The sequence below is a fragment of the Gobius niger genome, assembly GCF_951799975.1.
Source record: "Gobius niger genome assembly, chromosome: 6".
In the NCBI taxonomy this organism is placed as follows: Eukaryota; Metazoa; Chordata; class Actinopteri; order Gobiiformes; family Gobiidae; genus Gobius; species Gobius niger.
Genome location: NC_136857.1, coordinates 17932676 through 17954962, shown reverse-complemented (window position 1 = coordinate 17954962; position 22287 = coordinate 17932676). Strand labels below are relative to the sequence as shown.

The 22287-nt window shown below is 38.8% G+C and overlaps 1 protein-coding gene across 1 annotated transcript; it reads left to right on the top strand.

Moving 5' to 3' along the window:
* Positions 1-6429: 6429 nt before the first annotated feature.
* Positions 6430-20182, top strand: LOC306964414 (taste receptor type 1 member 1-like; the record flags this gene model as incomplete). Its single annotated transcript, XM_079558407.1, has 11 exons — positions 6430-6464; positions 8303-8531; positions 9748-9876; positions 10433-10553; positions 10632-10910; positions 14359-14461; positions 15757-16054; positions 16698-17417; positions 17664-17870; positions 17986-18106; positions 19254-20182. 11 exons carry the CDS (start codon positions 6430-6432, stop codon positions 20180-20182), a joined length of 3171 nt encoding a protein of 1056 aa, XP_079414533.1.
* Between the last annotated feature and the right edge of the window lie 2105 nt (positions 20183-22287).

Sequence of the window (22287 nt, the reverse complement as noted above, 5' to 3'; positions counted from 1 at the left end):
TTCACAAAATTTGTTCTCAGCTGAAATCGTTCCTCTGGAAGAACTGTCAGGAGGACTCTGACAAACAAAAAAGCCTCCAGTTCTGAACGGGGCCCCCAAAGCTTGTCTCCAAAACAAGCACATTGAAAAAGTATTTTGAAAGGACAAATACATTTGTTTGCTAAAATGAATAGCTATTCAGCCTACGGCAATTGTTGCTTTTTAAGAACCTTTCGCTGTAAAATAATGACACATTTCTAAGAATAGAGTTAGTTATTCTTATTGAGGAGCCCAGAGAGATTTTCGGCTCAATAAGGGGGCCGTGATGTCCTGGCAATGGCTGATTTCTTATCTATGGAATCATTTTGTAACAAGAGCATGGGATCGGTGCCTATGGTTGAGTTTATTTTTCTTTTGGGGTTTTCTTGATTATTCGTTTTGGATTTCTTCTTGAGATTGTTGTTGAGTTGTCTGTAACAGGCTGTGAAAAACAAAATGACTTTGTCTAAAACTCCTAATGCTTTGAAATGATTAATATTGTAACTGCCTTCTTCTCAGCATCAGTTTACAGGAATGTCTTTTCCCACACTTCACCCCATTTGATGCATTACTGTTCAGATGTTTTCACTGATAGTGAATGCAAATATATACGGATGAGGAAGAGAAAGTTCCAGTGAAAAGGCATGGGTTTAATCTGGGTCCGTATGTAAAGGACTCAGCCAGGAGCAAGAACTCAACATCATGAACTGCTCTTTGGACATTGCAGAGGAGGCTAATGCTGTAAAAATATGTATGCCAGTCCACACAAAATTTCTCTCATGTTTTTTTTCAGATGGCCTTAGCTCTTGTTGTCTCTGTACAGTGATCTATCAGCACCAACAGTGGTATTTACTTCCTTGTTGAACTGTTAATTCAAAGGTGTGTGGAAATAATAAAAATGTGGTACAAAACATTGAATCCAACCCGATTAATGTGCCCCATCATGAAGACTGTGTTTTTATACATTCCATAGCCATAACCTTCAGAACCAAGAGTTCATTTGCAAAAACATAAGTGCCATTGAAAAAACCTAATGTAATGTAAAATCTTTGAAAAATTAATTTTTACTCAACTATCTTCCTTTGTCAATGAACATAACATCTTGTCCCAAAGTCAATCGGGATTCAGAAATAATCACTCAACTACAACAGCATTACTTGATCTTACCAATAATATTTATACAGCCTTTGATAATACACAGCTCACTGGTGCAATATTTCTAGATTTCACAAAAGCATTTGACACTGTTGATCATTATTTACTTCTGGACAAGCTTTATTCAATTGGCCTCTCCAGAGATGCAGTACTTTGGTTCAATGCGTACCTACACGGAAGAAGACAATTTGTTACCATTCAGGGTAAGTCCTCAGATACAGTCACAGTGAGTAAAGGGGTGCCCCAGGGGTCCTCACTGGGCCCATTATTATTCTCAATATATATTAATGATCTATCTAAAGTTATTAAAAAGTCAAAAATTCACCTATATGCTGATGACACAATAATTTATAGTTCGCATATGAATAAATCTTACATTGAAGAATCACTTCAGTTTGACTTTAACAATGTTCAATCTTGGTGTTTTCAACATAATTTGATACTTAACAAGAAGAAGTCCTACAGTATGCTTTTTAAGAATCGTCTCTCTTCCCTGCAGAGCCTCAATATACACTACTCAAATGGAAACCTGATTGAAAACACTGATGAATTTAAATATTTAGGACTATGGCTTGACCAAGAACTAACCTATAAAAAACATATTGAATATGTAACTAATAAAGTAAATGCTTGTTTTGGTCAACTATATAGATCTATCAATTGTTTTACCCTCGACATCAGGAAAAGAATAGCTCAGCAACTCATACTACCAATAATCGACTATGGAGACATTGTTTACCAAAACACTACAGATAATGTTCTAAAACCACTGACAACACTCACAAACTCGCTCTGCAGATTTGTGCTTCGATGTAATTATTTGACTCATCACTGTACTATGTATAACACACTTGACTGGCTACAACCCAAAGACAGAAGACGGCTCCACTGGATTATTCTAGTTTATAAATGTATCCGATATGATTATCCCACATATTTAAAACAGCATCTGGTTCTTTTTACGTCATCATATGCACTTAGAGATCTGGACCAACCGTTCTATCGAGTACCACATGTAAAAAAGGAGGCCGGCAGGAAAGCCTTTCGTTATAAAGCCCCATCTGACTGGAATCACTTATCAATAGAACTCAGATCAATGACATCTTTACATATATTCAAAACATCCATGTACAATCATCTAAAATGTCAATGTCAATGTTATTAGCATTTTTTCCTAATGTCCAATTTCTTTTCTTTTCTATTATCCCTCTTCTTATGTTAATTTATTTTCTCTTTATAGAGATATTGTTTTATATTGAAAGTGGGGGCACTGGTGGGGTGGGCGGGGATGGGAACAAGACATGAGACCTTGTGATGTGATGTTATGTTGTTATGTGTATGTGACTGCTGTATGTATGTGTCAATACTTGCTATGTTTTGTTTTGTTACTTTGTGTTCAGGACCCCCTTGAAAAAGAGATGGTTCATCTCAACGGGGCTATCCTTGAAATAAATGAAATGTATGCTTGAAAATTTCTCTTTAAATATAAAGTCACTAGTTCCTAATCAAATTTACACAACTTTAGCTTCCCAGTCATCTGTAGAGTGCAGTAACAAATATATATGCTATTACAAATTAACTTTGGAATCATCACCCCCCCCCAAAAAAAAAAAAAAAAAAAAAACATATATATATATATGTGCGTGTTTTATGTTTCACAAGACTCACAAAACATGAAAATGGTCTTATACTGAGTTGAACCGAATATTTTTGCATTAGTGCAATTCATTTCAGAATGTCTTGGTAGAAAATCTTGCCTCTCACTGTCAGCAAACCGTAAGAACTATACGTGTGGAATTATGGATTTTAATATAAAGGATTATGGGTCTTATTGTTGATATTGAAATGGTCAGCAGATGGCGCCAGCCCCTAGAGGGATAGCGTAGTTCCTCAAGGGAGGCAGCTGCTTGGGCCCCCTAATTGTTAAGGGCCCCGCGGGACGACGCACTTCATAAACAAACAACAATTTCAAATAATATGCAATAATTCAATTATGACGTGTTTTTTTTATATATGGCCATAGTCTGTGTGAGCGGCCTATAAGTGTGGATTCTTGGATTTGCGTGAAGCCAATTTGGAAAAAAAAACTTGAGCATGCTTCGTACAATCTAAATATTTTGATGCTTTACACCCCCATTTCTTCAAATACAGTACTGATGGATTTTTTTTTTAAAGGTAACACTTTATAATAATGGTTCATGAGTTCATGCATGATTTGAACTTATGCATGAATTAATGCATGATTTCATGACATTCATACATGACTAAATCATGACTTCTCAGGACCAAACATGATTACATGTAGGTTCATGGATGACTTCATCCCTGAATTAAACGTCTAACTACTGTAATGAATGTACATGAAAATCTTAGTAATACATCATAATCATGAGGATCACATAAGAATACCATGAATTTACTAAAACGGTAACGAAGTGACAATAAACCAATCATGATCATGAGGATCATGAACGATATGGCGGAAATCTATTTGCAAATTATGTCCCCTGAACTAAAGTGGTGCATTATCCTAAACTTTTGAACCTTTTCAAGACCACCTTAGTCCTGAAGAAGAAGCAATGATTTCTGGATTGTTTCCTCAATTGGAAATTCTTTGTGAAAAAAAAAAAAAAAAAACTTTTATAAACGTTTTTTACAAGTACAGCATAACCAAATAAGATCTCCAGAGCTGGTCTTTAACACCAGAGCTGGTCTTTAACAGGTTTAACCGTTTAGGATAATGCACCACTTTAGTTGAGGGGACATAATCATAATGAAATCATGATGTATTAAAGATTAGCAAATGATAGGTTCATGATTGTCGAAAATTTGATCCTATCAAGTTATACTTTGTCTTCTTGTCCATAATCTGCAAGTAGATTTCCGCCATATGAGTCATGATGTCCATGTATGATCCTCATGATCATGATTGGCTGATCATTTTATTGTCACTTTGTTGTCGTTTTAGTGAATTCACGGTGCTCAGTGACTGAGGTTCAGGACTCAAAGGAGTCTTCTTCAGGGAAGGCAGCAGAGGCCAGTTCACCAGTTCCCAAAGAAACAGAAGCTGAGCTGGAAAGTGAGGCTCCCCTAAACAACATGGTTAAAAAATCCCAGTCAACTTTCTCTAACCTCCAGTCTTCAGATGCCACTGACGACTGCAAGACTAAGAAGAAGATGAAAGGAAATAAAAGGTCAGAATTTTCAACACACTTTGGTGACGATACAAAGGCCACAACTGTAGAGGTCCAAAGAAACCAGAAAGATTTTATAGAAGACCTTTGTCCAACAGAGAACAAAGAAAAGGCCATCGAGGCTGACATTGCATTACATGCTGCAAACAACTCCACCAATCATAAACCTTCAAAAGATGAAGATATAGGTCCTGACAGCGAACCCATCAATGTCTCCGTTGTTCCACTGGAGACTGAATACACTATGGATCAGATCATACAACTCTGGGTGATGTGGTACCATACCTCAAGGAGAGGAGAACTGACCAGCTAGTTGAGCTGTTGAGTTTAAGGAGTCTGAAATTGACCTGCCCATAGGTCCAAGGTCTAAGAATCTGGGACATCCGGAAGACAACAGCCCAATAGAGGAGGTGGCTACACAAAGTCAGGAAACATCTGCAAAGTCAAAGGAGGATGTGGCAAAAGAGACAAACATGACAGCTGAAAAACACAAACATGAATAAACCTGCACAGAATCCCAAAGCTGAGAGGAAATGGAGACGGGGCGATTATGATTCAGAGGACGATCATTTTAGTGAGAATCGAGAATCGGGCCACTGGCAGGATGATGAGAAGGAACAGAGATTTTAAAGTAGGCGGCAAGAGCCTACAGTGGTGAGCGTTCACCCGCTCATGTGAAGGCACACTGCCATTACTTGTCAATTCCAAAGCACTATAGGAATTTGACCATCCCTCCATCTCTAAAATCTTATCAAATAGAAATAATTAACATAATCTTAGATTCACTGTAAATTATTATGTATTTTCTCATCTTGGTAATTTCCTTATCTTTCTGTTTTGTAAGCATCATCTTTTCATACAAAGATGTAGTGCAAAGTTCTTTACAGTTAAAAAAACAATGCCCACCCACCCAACCCTTGCATATACACGCAGACAATAACTCTCTTACTCATCCCGCCTCCCTCCCCACAGCCACATACACACACATGCATATATACGTACACACACCAACAAGATAAGATAATGGATGTAAGGCTGAGTCTGGGTACAGATGAACCAGGTAAGAAAACACCATCATGGGAGCCGTCTGAACCGGGAGCAGCACATCAGCCGCAGACAATAGGGCACCGAAACAGGGCGCCCATGGGCATGGCAGAGACACCACACCTTCATTCAGGCATCAACTGGACAGCGCCCATTCAGCCACAGCTAACCACTGCTCCCGGTACAGAGTGTTCCTTCAAAGGAAACACTGGAGATTATGAAAATTATAAAGAAAAAAAACATTATTTGCAAATGATAACATTAAATATGAGATAAGATAAATAATAAGATCAAATCTAAAACAAACTAAAAGCAAACATGATAAGCTAATCCTAATTATAAATTATTATAAAATAACTGAAGAAATAAATAGGACCAAAATAAAAATAGATATCAGCTAAAAGCCCGAGAGAGAATGGGGCGACTGAATAAAAGTCAGCTGAAAGTGAAAAATCACGACCAGGTTTTTCACCTGTAAGAAAGGATTAAAAAACAGTGACAGTAATTTGGTTAAAAGTCTCTCTCTCTCTGGCCCTCAGGACCGCTGACTTCAGTTTTGTCTTGGTTAAGCTGGAGAAAGTTTTCTACCATCCAGGATTTGATATCTAAAATCTTGTTGAAAAGTGCATCCATTGGCCTGGTGTCATCAGGAGACATGGAGATGTTACCTTAAGCTGAATTGTCTTTGTGAGTTTACAAACACATGAGAATCTTAAACCACTCCCACCTTGACTGTTTGGAACTGAACCAAAATTGCTTCTGGCATAATAGACACTAATTAGCAATGCAGCGATGACAAAAAACATGACGTATGCTGCAGCACAGAACACAAACACACTTAATGTTTTTAAAAACTAAAGATTGCAGTGTTCTCCAAACGTGAACAATTCAAGCCGGCGCAGTTCCGAAATTGATGTCAGAGCAAATGTTTTTGCCACTGTAATATCAATCTGGTTTTTGCCAGATTAATGGAGATGTACAACTGTGTATCATCAGCATAATTGTAGAAGTTGACTCCATGTCTCCTGATGACATCGCCAAGAGGGAGCATAGGTTAGAAAGCACTGGGCCAAAAATCGAATCCTGAGGCACACCACATGTGATTTTATGGACCTTAGAGGTAGCCTGGCATCCAGACTAATCTCCGATGTTTATTAATTAATAAACAGGAGACTAGTCTGGTGACCCTGTCGTAGAAAAGCTACTGCCTGAGGCGGGACTAATGTGGGACAACCGAAGCGCATAGCAGCCAATAAGAACATAGCGGATGTGATGACAGAAACAGCCACAAGAAAGTTGTAGTCATTCGGACATTAACAATGGCGCTCCTGCCACACGGAGTTCAGTAAATGACTTCTGTCGTTTATGTCAGAAAAACTTAAGAATACAAGCATACCGGAGCATTTCGTGAAGTGGTTGCTTGTGTTGAAAAACTACAAAACAAAGGCGCAACAACATGACGCCCGTTCAGGGAGCTGCTCTGATTGGTCGGTAGGCTCCATATCGCTGCGTCACTACCTTTGAAAGCGTGCAATGGAGTGTTGCCAGACCCTCTTCTGTAAAGAAGCGGAGTCTGGTTGGCGAGACTACCTTAGAGGAGCAGGTATCCACACTTACTATGAATGTCCTGTCTGTGAGGTAGGATGTAAACTATTTGTGTACAGCACCAGAGAGGCCGATGTGTTTTAAGCGGGTTAAAAGTATAGTGTGGTCGACTGTATCGAATCCAGTCCAGTTGAACCAACACTGTCACCTTCTGTGAGTCTAATTGAATCTATTTAATCTTAAAATCTCGGTGCTGTGGTGCTAAAGCCAGACTGAAACTTCTCAAGGACATTATGTGGATTAATAAAATCAGTAAATTGGGGAAAAAAAGGTTTTAAAAATTTTGCTTAAAAATGGTCAGTTGGATACTGGTCTGAAATTGTTCAGTTCATTAAAACCTAAATTTCTCTTCTTCAGCAGGGGCCTCACCACCTCCCCTTTAAAGGCAGCAGGGAAGACCTCCGTCTGAAGAGAGCAATTTATCATGTTTAAAAGCTCGTCTCTAAATATCCAGATATGTCTAAAAACAGAGTTGGGATTGGGTCTAAAAGACATGCCTCTCGAGAATGACTTGATCAACTATCTCCCTTGGGCATAAATAAAGTTTTCTAAATCTAAAAAATACAGATTTCCCTGGGGCTTCCCCTGTGAACTTCTGCATGGGACTCCTGGGCTCCAGATAAAGAAATACAATTTTCCAAAAGTAAATTTCAATAAAGGCAAAGGGGGGTAAGGTAACAAACAACATACAGTATGTCTTACTTGCTGTGAAGACAGATCCAAACCAAGATATTTTGTTATTTAAAGTAGCACCAGAAAACCTTGATGCAAATCTTTTTGAATGAATAAATTAATTGATAGAAGCCTGCTTGTACCTTGGGCCATGTTAGTACTCGCTGCCTGAGAGATGCATCAATGTCATCTTGGCATGGCCATTATCTGTACTTATGTACATAAGTATCATATATTGATGGACGGTCTAAAAATGGTGGGGGTTTTCTTGCTTTTCCGCCTTGGATGTCTTCAGTTTGCAGGAGGCTCTGAATTCCGCACTGAAGGAGACTTCATAATTGGGGGCCTCTTTAACATCCATCAAGACGAAGAGCCACAATTTTGTCACATACCAGAAGCCTTGCAATGTTCAAGGTGAGTGAATGCAGGAAAACAGAGCGCGCAGAATAATAATACGAATGTTAATCATGTGTTTTTAAGAAGTCAGCTGACTGTTTTTACTTTTGAAAGGTTAGCTTGTGTCATCATCTTGGCCACCTGGATTTGTATGATCTGGGGTTGCAGCAGGATAAATGGATAATATTTTTTGTCTCACGACCTTTATCTGTTTTCAGCAAGCCCTTTTATGTGTCGAGTTACCGGCGTTTCCAGCTGATGAGATTCTCTATCGAGGAGATCAATAACTCCAGCAGCCTCCTACCAGGCATCACTCTGGGATATAACATCTTTGACCACTGCTCAGACACACAGAACATCCCAGGCATTTTCAACATTCTCTCTGGAAAAGACCCCATCGACCCGTGGGCCACAAGACACGACAATGTCTCCAAAGTCACTGCGGTGGTCGGTGCCTTCACAAGTCCTGAGACCAGAACTGTTGCTCCACTATTTATGACGAGTCTTATTCCTATGGTATATTCTCTCATATTGTGTATAATGTTAAAATGTCTACTATATTTTTTTAGGCATTCAGTATCTAACTAAAAATAAACTTGTTTTCTTTTTGCAGATCACTTATGGAGCGGCCAGTTCAATATTTTCCCAAAAATCTGATTTTCCCTCTTTCCTCCGTACGGTCCATCCCAGTAAAGATGTTGTCGATGTCATAGTCCACATGTTGCTGCATTTCAAATGGCGATGGGTGGCTTTGCTCACAATTGACAACCATTACGGCAATGACGGTTACAATGTGTTCATGAAGATGATTCAAGACACAAATATCTGCCTGGCCTACACCAAAAAACTGGATGAAAATACAAATTACACCACAATTTTCAAGCAGATAGAGAGTAAAATGATACAGGTCATCATAGTTTTGGCTCCTGAATGGACCGCTGAAAATGTTATCGAATCCGCCATAGCAATGAAAGTCAAAAACAAGACATGGATAGCTATAGATTGCTGGTCTTTAAACAAAAAACTTCCTAAACTGAGTGGCATTAGAAATATTGGGACTGTGGTTGGGATTGCAGAGCCAGTTGTCACCATACCTGGTTTTAACAAATTTATAAGTGCTTTAGAAATAGAAAATCAGCCGGGGGAGTTTTGTAACCAGTTTTGCAACTGTAGTGATTTGAATCCAGATGAAATTTTGAGAGCAGAGAACTCTTTCAATTTCCCTGTCTACGCTGCAGTGCATGCCATCGCCCACGCTCTGCACAATATACTGCAATGTGGAGACAAAAAGTGCCACAAAAACATCACTGTCTTTCCACACATGGTGAGTATGGTGCACAAGATGCTATAAAAGTAGTTGGTGTTGTTGGCCGACAAATACTGTCAAAAACATTTTGTCATTGTTTATTATTTAGGGATTTTTTGTCAACCATGTTGTCAAGGGATTGGGCTCAAATATAGTAAAAGTTATTGGAAGCTAGTGATTATTATATACACTTTGTTGAAAGCATGAGTGAAGAAGCACTAGATGAACAAGCTGTGACAGAGATCAGGCAACAAGTGTACAGCTTTTTCATCAAATTGACATACAACACACTACCACTTCCTTCTTTTTCAGTATAAGGCTGCTGCATATTTCTGTGGCTAATGTGCTTTTTCACAGGTCCTGTCTGAGCTGAAGCGATCAAAGTTCTCTCTGCTGAACCACACCATTGAGTTTGACACAAATGGCGACCCGCGGTTTGGACCCTTTGACATCATCTTTTGGAACAGCAGTGGAGATGCAGAGATAGTGGGAGTCCACAGATTTCAGCCTTCATCACATTTTTCCATCAATGAATCTAAAATACAATGGCACAACAACAATCAGGTATGCTTCTCTTTCCTCTGTAAATATGCACTTATGTGTGCCAGGAAAAAAGAATATTAGTTATTATTAGGGTTGGTTGGTTGGTTGGTTGGTTGGTTGGTTGGTTGGTTGGTTGGTTGGTTGGTTGGTAGTGGTCGGAGGGGCCAATGGTGCAGATTGGCAGCCTTTCTTCAGTCAGTCCACCCAAGGTCAGCTGTGGTTACAATGGTAGCTTACCACCACCAAGTATGGAGTGAGAGATTGGTGCCATGTACAGGAAAGCGTCTTTGAGTGTCCTGAGAAGCGCTATATAATGTGGGGCAAAAAAGTATTTGGCTGAAATCTAAGGAGGTCTGTGGGGAACTGACCAAATACTTCTTTGCCTTCTTTTATTATTATTATTGTACACATGCAAAATTATTATTTTGCATGTGTTCAGGTTGGGCAGGTTTTACAGTGACAGTAAAGACTCATGTGCTGTTCCAATATGACTGAGCAGGTTCCCTCATCTGTGTGCTCGCCCGAGTGTCAGCCTGGATTTCGGAAGAGTCTGGAGGGGATTCATAAATGTTGTTTCAAATGTGTCATCTGCCCAAAAAGTACATACATCAACTCATCAGGTACAATTCAATATTTTATTCAATTAAAAACATTGTATGTAGTTTTATCTATATGACTTTTTTACTGGTTATTGACAGAGGACCCGTACACGTGTCGATCCTGTGATGAAACTGAGTGGTCGTCCGAAGCCAGTACAGCATGTACCAAGCGAGTCGTGGAGTTTGTCCCTTTCGAGGATGCAATTGCTGTAGTGATCATGGTTGGGACCGTGTGTTTGGTGGGACTCTGTCTCCTGACCTCTGTGCTCTTTGGGCTGAACTATAACACTCCAGTGGTGAGGTCAGCTGGAGGACCCATGTGCTTCCTGGTTCTCGGCTGCCTCAGTCTCAGCAGCATCAGTGTCTTCTTCTACTTTGGTAAACCCGATGTGGCCTCGTGCATATTGAGGTATTTCCCATTTCTGTTGTTCTTCACAGTGTGTCTGGCCTGTTTTGTGGTGCGCTCCTTTCAAATTGTATGCATTTTCAAAATAGTTGCTCACTATCCATCACTGCACAGATTGTGGGTGAGATGTCATGGACAGTGGCTTGTGGTATTGTTTTTTTTTATCCTACAAGGAACTTTGCTACTTATAATGTACACATCTGCACCACCCCAGCCTTACAGCAACTTATTGTGGCACAAAGACAAAACTATTCTGACCTGTGATCTTAATCTTAAAGCATACACTCCCTCGATTGCTTTGTTCTTTCTCCTATGCTTTCTTTGCTTCGTATTCTCCTACATGGGAAAGGAACTGCCCAAGAATTACAATGAAGCCAAAGCCATAACGTTTTGCCTGTTTCTCATGATTCTGACCTGGATCGTCTTCGCCACCGTCTACATCCTGTACAAGGGAAAGAATATTCACACTGTAAATGCATCAGCGATCCTATGTTCTCTCTACTCTTTCCTCGTGTGGTATTTCTTCCCAAAATGTTTCATCATAATTTTTAGACCAGAGAAAAACACACAGGAGTACTTCCAGGGTCTCATTAAAACATATAACATTACAAATAACTAGAGGGTTTGTGACACATTGTAAGTCAATTGTACTTGCCAAGAGTTAATATTTCATTGTGACTCTCAAAGGTATGTGGGCGCTATCGCTGCAATTTAAAGACACACTGCGTAACATTTTGGATTATACTCATTCCAGCTTTACAAAACATGTTCACAATGACCAGCTAGACTCAGACAATGCTATTCTTTGCAGTCCGTAATCAAAAAATGGATTTGCATGAGAATCTAGCCTATTTAAATCTCATATTTGGCGGCCTTTAGTCTCCATGGTGACGAGGTAGAGATGTCACCGTTACAGTCAGGTCTTCGGATAGATGAGCCGCTCAGCAAACACACACAATGAAAAAATATTTAGAATAAAATAACTGCTTGTACTGTATTTTGTTGTTTTTATTGAGTGAAATGTTACACGGCATGGCTTTAAGTCAACTTATTGTTGTATGACCATCATGAGCCCACACTTGATTTATATTTAATCATTTTTTTATTTTCACTAAAGTAACTTGAGAATCAAAAGTCTGAAAAATAACTAGTCTAAGGTCATTACTATTCTGGATTACCCAAGTTGTTCAATGTACTCAAGTATTTATTTAGAAACAGTAGTAGTTTGCAGTAGTTGCAATTGTTGTTATCTCACATTTCATACTTCTACTTTTAGAGACAGGATCTGCAGCATTTATTGGATCTCTACCATTTATTTAAGCACTTTCACAACAAACTATTACTGTAATTCTCCAATGGAATTTTGCTGTCGTTATTAATAAAGCGTTGATTGATTGATTGATTGATTGATTGATTGATTGATTGATTGATTGATTGATTGATTGATTGATTGATTGATTGATTGATTGATTGATTGATTGATTGATTGATTGATTGATTGATTGATTGATTGCAGTACTCTTGTGAGTGTAATATTTGGTTACTCTATTTTTATTTACTGAGTAAATCTGTAGTGACAAATGAAGATAACAGAAGAATTAAAAAAGCTTAATCAATTGATTTTTGATGGCCTGAGCTCATGTTGCTTTGTCACTTCTCAGAGCTTCTGTCGATCTGTGATCCAGGTCGAGCATTGAGATCATCAAATTACTTTGGAGGTGCCAAGATCACAGCTGAAAACCAGAGACCAGGCTTTTGCCATTTTACTTGGCACAATCTTCTGTTATTTTTAAGTCTTTGTTTTGGCCTTCAACACAAGCTGAGCAAGTCAGTCACATCAGTGTGACTGTTGAGTTTCTAACAAAACAGCAACATCTTAATTAAGCGCATTGTGTTGCCTTGTGTACAAAATGTGCAGCATATAAATAAACTTGCCTTGCCTTAATGCTGTTAAGACATTACTGTTAACATTACTAACGGGAGATTCAGAGGATATGATGTGATTGACAGTGTTTGTTTTATGGGGTGTGGCTGTGGAGTGATGAGTCCATGCTTATGTCCACAAGTTGGGGCTGGACATTGTCTGGAACAAGTCGTACCTGGTATCTTCACTCTATGGTTTCTCATTTCTTTTATTTAAACTTGTATCCAGAGGTCTTGTTTCTTTTTCTTTTTATATATTCGACAAATGTCCACAGTTTATCTGTTTATTCTGATTGTTTTATTTGATTGGTTTGTGTGATGCATGAATGAACAAAATGTGCCTTTTAGACTTGTAAAGTGTCTTGTAATAGGGGTTAAATTAATCTACTGCATTTGTGTTCATTTGCATTAAACTCAAATTTAAATTTGCATCACCTAAGAAGAGGAGGCACACATTTAAATATAGGCTTACAGTGTTTTTGTGGCCACTTGTTCTCATGACATGCCATCTTCCGCCCTTGGTAGGCCATATATCTAACCGCCTCTAGAGGGCATCATATGTCAAGTGATTTGAAGGTAGTAAATGGCCCACACACATTTCAGGCAGCGTTTCCAAAATTAGGCTTTTATGGAAATATCTATAATATCAAGCAAAAAATAATTAAATCAATGAAAATCAAAAATGGATTTAGTATGTATTTACATTGTTTGCTTTGTTATTTAACCTCAATTCAGTATGCTGTTTTTTAATTATTTTAAATGCACAATCAGTATTTTTCTTTTTATATCTTGAAATCATCTTGGGACCTCCACTAGACCCGGCCAAGTGCTTCCCAGTCCCTATTTAAATAAAGTTACGTGAAGTCTTTTCATGCGAAGTATATTTACACAGAAATGTAACATGTCGATTTTATAAGCAGATAAAAAGGGGGACTATATAGTGAGGCGTAATGATAGGAGCACAACGTCCGCGCAGTAACTCCTAAAGACGTCCCCGCTCACTTCCGTCAATAACCTTTAGGAGTTACTGCACGGACGTTGTGCTCCTCGTATCATTACGCCTCACAATATAGTACCCCTTTTTATCTGCTTATAAAATCAACATGTTACATTTCTGTGTAAATATACTTCGCATGAAAACACTTCACGTGCGCACGGACAAAGACCAGATGGGTATATATTAACTCGGCTAAGGTTAGGTAAGAACATATCTTGGTATGTAAAAACGGTGGCCTATTCCTTTAAGCTCGTAGTGTTGGAGGGAAGTAAGTGATCTCTTTTTGATTTGTAAATGTGGAGGTATGTTTATGATGCTGCCAGTCGAGCATCAAGTGTATGGAAATCATCTCCTGACACGACACTTATTACAAACAGCTTCCTATTTCCTCTGTTCACGCAACTATCAGGCTCAAATTCCAACCATGAAACATCCACTTCTAACAGTGTTTTTACTGAAAACATGTCTAAATTTACTTTCATCTTGGTGCACTGGGACAGAGTTTCGACAGAGAGGAGATTTTGTGTTGGGTGGACTCTTTGATGTTCACTACGTCAGCGACGCCGTGTCTCACAACCGGCCTGAAACTGTCAACTGCTCACGGTAAGTCCTCTCACCTGCACTGACTGTGGGACATTGCAATAAAAGATTCAGCCTACTACACGTGCATAGTGGTCTGGTATGTTAAAAGTAGTAGCCTAATATGTTATCAATACAGTTTAGATTAGTATACATAGACTATTTTGTTAGATTTTGATTAAACAGCCTACCTTTTAGGTATTTTATTTACCATGGCGGTGCTCCTTTTGGTCGCATATTGACAATTCTGGTTGATCATAGACAACATCAATAAATCATGATGTGATGCAGACTGAATCGGCCATATTTTTTCCTAAAATACTTTCAGGCACATTGGGTTACCTTGTGTATGAAATGTGCAGTATACATAAATATGCCTTGCCTTTCACAATATATTCTACGGGTTATTAAGGAAGTAAAAAATAAAGCAAGGTAGGCTCTATAACAAAATTAGATATGGACAAAGTGGCAAGTACAAAAAACGTTACTTAGAGAGTAGGCTAACTAATGGGCGGAGCTATCAACATTATACAATAATAACCTTGTTGTCAATTTAGTATATAATATTAGCTTACCTTGAAACAATATTGCCCAAGAAATGAAAGTTGTTTATTTTATGATTGGTTCAACCACAAAACACTTTACACTCACAGCGTAAGTTAAAGGAGCATTATGCAACTTTTTATGTGGAAAAAAAGTTTATATTTGTGCATATTTATCCTTGTAGTGACCAAGCGGCTGTATGAATGGTCAATGTGGCGCCTTTCCATCACAGCGGTCTCTATGAACTTCTATGAAACAAATCAGTTGTTTGGAAGGTTTTCACTGTTGACACCAGAAAACAAAACAATTGATCCTGGAGCGTTATAGAGACCACCAAGATCATAAGTAAAGGCACCATGCTGACCACTCATAAAACCACTGGGCCACTACAAGGTCAAATACGCACAAATAGCAACTTTTTTTTTCCAGCATAAAAAGTTTCATAATGCAACTTTAAAGTGTGAAAGCATCTACTTACATCTACTGCAGCTTATCAAATCAAATGTATTTATATAGCACAAAAAACTAAGCAAAGTGCTTCACAAAAAGGTCTACAGCACACAGTGAGAAAAGCTTTTGACACTACCACTAAAAACTTAAAGTCTTAATTTTTTGAAGATGTTCCAAGTGTAATGCTATTTTTTGTTGTTGTTACTTTCCATCTAATGTTACATTTCATGATTAAATGTTAATGTGTAAGACTAGTTATTCCAAAGACAGTCATCTGAATATTTACATTTATATCCATCATATTTCTGTTGTTTTGTGTTTTACAGTGAAGACTTGGTTGTCCCGAGTTACCGGAGATTTCAGACTATGCGGTTCGCCATTGAAGAAATCAACAACTCCTCAGCCCTGCTGCCCAATGTCTCTCTGGGCTATGAGATATTCGACCACTGCTCCAGCATAGACAACTTCCCGAGCATTTTCCAGTTCATCTCGCTGAAAAAGCAGGTGCAGCCCTGGTACCGCCGCAGCCAAGGCCAGTCTGACATCACGGCTGTGGTCGGACCCTTCTCCAGCTCCGACACGGCTACCATCGCCCCACTGCTCATGGTGAACTTTGTGCCAACGGTAGGTCCTGTTCACCAAATATCCTCGAGTTTGACAGTTGGATACCTGCTTACTGTCATTTTTGAAGAGTGGATAGCAATATTATTGTGCATTTATAATGAAAACTTCTCAAATAAAGCAACCCTCAACCCTCAATTTAGTGAAAAATCAATTTATTGTTATGTTTTAATCCACTCAAAAATCTGACCTGAAACAGAAGAAATATGTAAATTTCAGATTCTGTGTTGCAAAAATGTTTAAATCAGTGAAAAGATCTTAGACACCTGTTATTCTTAAGACTGAAAGTCAACATCACCTTATAAATTATATTGTCACCACTTTTGGACCTCTTTATGATAACATAATTTGACCTTCATTCATAGGCGCAGACAGTGAAGGTGCTGAACTTTGTAACGGTTTTTGTTTCATGTGGATTGTCCAAGTAACAACAAAGATATTAGCCATAAAACCAAGACAAAAAATATTAGCATTTTCACAGTTACCATAGTTACCATAGTTACCAACATGGAATATTCAGCTGCACACCGCCTCAGTTTTAAACTATGAGCTCTATAGGATGTTGTGATGTCATGTGAACACTACTGATAATTCTGTTAATTTCTTGGTCACGTGTTTTAATTCCCGGTCTTGTTTCCCTCCACAGATCAGCTATGGGGCGGGTAGTTCTGCCTTTTCCGAAAAAGTCAAGTTCCCGTCATTCTTGCGAACCGTCCATTCTAACAAAGATTTGGTGGAGGTGATTGTGAATATACTGCTGTTCTACAAATGGCGCTGGGTGGCTTTCTTAAACAGTGATGATGCATATGGCAGCGACGGCTTGGACCTCTTTACAAAGAGAATAACAGACACAGATATCTGCATGGCTTACAGCAAAGGGATAGGTCACAATGCAAACGCATCTGAAATTATAACGCAAATTGAAACCCAACACGTGAATGTTGTTGTGGTTTTTGTGCCTGAAGGAACTGCAGAGCGTTTGATAGGAACAATAACAGAACTAAATATCACAAAGAAAGTGTGGATTGCAGTGGACGCCTGGTCTCTGAACAAGAAGCTTCCCAAAATGAAAGGGATTCAGACTATTGGCACAGTGATAGGTGTCGCCCAGCCTACAGTGCATATACCAGGCTTCAATGAGTTCATCTATTCCACCCGGAGACAGAGTCAGACGGAACAAGGAGAGCTGTGCAATCAGTACTGTCGAGACTGTGAAGACCTGACTGCAGAAGATGTCATTTCATCAGATCCATCTTACTCTTTCAACGTCTACACTGCGGTCTATGCCATCGCGAATGCCTTACACAACATGCTGCAGTGTGAGAGTGGTGAATGCCAAAAGAACAAAACAGTGTACCACTACCAGGTAAACAAACTACACTACACTCTTATTTTATCAAATCATCTGCCTCAGGTTACATATTTACTTCATAATGTTCCATCTTATTTCAATACATTAAAAATCAAATGTTGGGTTCTCTTGACTCCTCAGTCACAATCCCGTCCATATTATTCTTTTTTTCTTCTAATTTGCACTGTAACCCACTGATACACTTACTACTGACTTTACTTCTGTGTATCACACACATACTTACTCTTGATGTGTCTGTAGGTACTGGCGGAGCTGAGCAAGTCAAATTTCACACTTTTACATGAGAATATTCAGTTTGATGAAAATCTTGACCCGAGGTTTGGATCCTATACCATTGTGTATTGGAACAGCAGTGGGGACGCAGAGACTGTGGGCTTTTACGGATTCAACCCATCTGACAATTTCTACATCAACACAAGCAAAATAGAGTGGCACACAAATGGAGAAGTAAGTATGGAAGGCATACAGTACATTACGGACATCTTATTGCTGTTTTATGCTGAAATGACCAACAGCTAAAGACTAATACTGTAGTGTAAATTAATCTATTTCTAATGCACAGATACCTGTATCGATTTGCTCGGTGGAGTGCTCAGTGGGATACGCTAAAGAACAAGAGGGCCTGCACAAGTGCTGCTTCACGTGTCAACTCTGTCCCAATGGAACCTACATCGATGTCACAGGTAGAGATAAAATAACAGGAATTTAAATAAACATATGATCATTCAAATAAGGACTATAGACCAGGGTCAGTATATAATATAACAATATTTGTTTCTTCTGTATGTTGACTGCTGCTATCAAGGCAAGTGAAAGTAGCAGCAATATTTAAAGATGACCATAGGGTGGCACTATAGCACATAAAAACAGTGTGGAAAAAGCATTTGTATTTACAAAAATACAGATGATTTGTTCCCATAGTGAGTCCTTGGGTAAGACATTTTTCCACTTTTGAATGAGTATTTGATTGTCTGATGATGTGGTCGGAGTGGCCATGTAAAATGACAGAATTAGAATGAAAACACATTTTCCTATCAGTGTGAGGCTATGCACACTAACACCATAACAGTGTTACACTACTACATATACTCCTGCAGTCAAAGCCCTTTCTTTCGATCAAGCAAAATTAACAGTCTTGCAAGCATTTACACATTTATGCACACCAGTGTTAATTTTGACAACATATTTTAATTTAGTTTTAGTCTTAGTCTTTTGACGAAAATGTAATTCGATTTGAGTCTAGTTTTAGTCAAAAAAATAATTTCAATTTTAGTCTAGTTTTAGTCGACTAAAATTGCAAGTAAATTTAGTCGACTAAATTTAAGACTAATTTATTCGACTTTGCATTGATAATATTCATTATAATCATATTTAATCTTGTTCCTCTGCTTCATGTTTCTGCTCCACATGAACAAAGCTCAGAGCTGATCCTTTAGCAGTGAATTTACATGATCTGAGGCTCTTTCAGACGGTCAATAGACGTTTGGATGATTTTAGTCTCTCCTTTTCATTTTTATTTAGTCTTATTTTAGTCGACTAAAATATCTGGACATTTTAGTCATAGTTTTAGTCTCATGAGAAACTTTTAATTTAGTTTTAGTCCTATTTTAGTCGTCAAAAATATCACTTTGACTAAAATTAAGACTAAATATTTTAGTCGACGAAATTAACACTGATGCACACTTGAGGTGAGGCTTTATTGACAATAGCAGAGATCGAACCAATAATATTCATGTAGGTAAATATCTGGCACAAATGAATAATGTGATTTAAAGCAGCTTTCTGAGTTTAAGAGCTGTATGAGTGACACTTTTCTTTTTATCATTGTAGTGGATAAGTATAACTGCATCCCCTGCGATGAGACTGAGTGGTCGACAGAAGGCAGCACTGCATGTCTCAAGCGCACAGTGGAGTTTGTCACGTTCGAGCACGCCGCTGCCATAGTGATTGTGTTCGGGACAGTGAGTTTGGTGGGCCTCTCTCTCCTGACCTCTGCGCTCTTTGGTCTGAACTACAACACTCCAGTGGTGAGATCAGCTGGAGGACCCATGTGCTTCCTGATCCTGGGCTGCCTCTGTCTCAGCAGCATCAGCGTCTTCTTCTACTTTAGTATACCCACGGTTGCCTCTTGTTTGTTAAGATTCTTCCCATTTCTTTTGTTCTTCTCCATTTGTCTGGCCTGTTTTGTGGTGCGCTCTTTTCAAATCGTCTGCATCTTCAAAATCGCCGCCAAGTACCCGTCACTCCATCGTTGGTGGATGAAATACCACGGACAATGGTTGATCATAACTTTGGCTTTTGCTATCCAGGCAACCATGCTTATCTTTGGGTACTCCTTCTCACCCCCTGTGCCTTTAAGCAACAGAGACTGGGAACAGTCTCAGATCATTCTCAGCTGTGACATGGATTTCAAGGCCAATACAGCTTCTGCCATTCTTTTGCTACTGTTATGCTGTCTTTGTTTTACTTTCTCTTACATGGGGAAGGATCTGCCAAAGAATTACAATGAGGCCAAATCCATAACATTCTGCCTCCTCCTGATTGTCTTGACGTGGGTAATATTTGCCACACAGTTCATTCTTTACCAGGGAATGTACATCCAGACCCTCAACGCCCTGGCAGTCGTCTCCAGCCTCTACTCTTTCCTATTGTGGTATTTCCTCCCGAAATGTTACATCATTATTTTCCAGCCACAGAGAAACACGGCACAGTACTTTCAGGGTCTCATTCAAAATTACACTAAGACTATGAGTCAGTAGTGATGTCAAATAGAGATATTATTTTACAATTGACCGTAGAACTGTTAGCCAGTGAGTGCTGTAAAAGAGGGTCCGCCCTATGTGTTCCCCGGTGCCTATGTTCCCCTGTCAATAGAAGTGGGGGACTGTCGCTGTATTATCCCACTATCCTTAAGGTTAGTGGCTAGAGCAGGGTCAGGGTTAAGCTGATTGATATACAGGTACTCATCATATTATTAGAATATCATAAAAAGTGCATGTACTTCTGTTATTCAGCTTAAAATGTGAAAATCATATATGATACAACCTCATTATATGCAAAGTGACATATTTCAAGCCTTTATTTGTTATCATTTTGATTATCATGGCTCACAGTTTGTGAAAACCCCAAATGAAAAAATCGCATTTTTTTCAAAAATGTAGTAAGCCATAATCATAGTTTCACAGAAAATGCACTTTTCATGATATTCTAATTATATGACGAGCACCACGGTATGTATGACGTTTCACTCTCATAACTCACCTACAAAATATATATATATAGGCTACTATTGGTTGATGTACAAACTCACCAACGGAAAAAAAAAAAAAGAATCGCACCCGGGGAACATAGGTACGCACCCCTGTAAAAGAAACACTGTAAAGGTCAGATTTAAGCTTTAGTTGTGTGACGCAATTTATGTCTTTATATAAAATCGAAAGTGATAGAGACTTCCCGTTTTTTGCATTGGACAGAGCGATGTCAGGGCATTAAAACGAGTCCTCCCACAACTTCCTAAGGCCTAAGGTCAGGGGTTAGCTACAAGTTTGTTAAATACACGTTTCACTAAACCCCCGTTAATGTGGACAAGCTGCATGTCATTTTGAAGCCAGAACATGGACAATAAAATCACAGAATAAGTTTTAACATCTGCAATTGTATTTTTGACAGCGGCTAGCAACAGTATGCTAATACAAACGGCAGGATGCTAACGCTAATGGGAGGATGCTAATGCTAACGGTAGCTCATCAAAGCTGGGACAGAAACGATGATTAAATCGCCTAAGGTATTTATGTTTTTACAGGATTATAGTTGGAAAACTTTTACCAAAAATATCGGTAAAAAATAAAAATCCCCAAAGAATGGCATCGGACTTTAAAAAAAAAACATATCGATCCTAGCATCAAATAAACTAATCAAAAGACAAAATACAAGAAACACAAACTTTCTGTACTGTAACTGTACTGAATATTTGTAAGATTGCCACAAATACACAATTTTGCTTGTCTATGTATTTTGATATTGAAGTAGATTACAGAAATTATTTATTTAAATGTCATTCCAATAGTAAATGGTATGTTTGAAATATATGTTTGAAGCAATGCATGTACTATTTAAAGTGTAATAAACAAGAAACTGTATCTTGTCATATTTTTTCAATTGCTTGTAGCAACTAACGCCAGACTAAAATCACAAGTGATATTTAGTCTGGGGACTACCCATTCATTTTCTCGTAGGAGAGGTGTGGTTTACGATCGTCCATAGCCGTTTATTGGCCGCGACAAATGTCTACCATGCGTCTGCACGTAGCCACAGCCAATCGTACCATCATGTGAGATGACGTATGACGTACCCGCTGTAAACTTTTGAGCTAAACTATTTAGAAAACGGCCTAAAGCTTGATTGAAAAATAGCGTCGCGTCTGCTGCTGTCATGTTTGATCCGTAAATAAACTTGTCACTTTCTTGCCGTCCCTCCTCGTTCTGTGATTGGTTCCCAAATCCATGCGAAAATTTCGGCTATGGTCCCCAGGCTGCTGTGCAGTTCGAAATGATTCGAGTGCACACAGCAGCATGGTGTTAGCCAGGTTATGTAGCAACACAACATTGACAAAAAAACAAAGAAAACAATAGTAAGTAGTCTTGTATACATGTTTGAATAGTCTGCCAAGACTGGCCATACAGAAGTGCATCGATGTGTAAAAGTACACACAAAGTATCGTCTACATGTGGTAACGAGCTAGTATCTGTGTGTGTGGTCCATATGTAAATTGTACAGAATCTTTAAACTGGATTAGACTGGATCTGAGCCTCTGACATGCGAGCTACTGCCCGTCCTTGTCTGGTTCACTTGGATTCAAATTCTG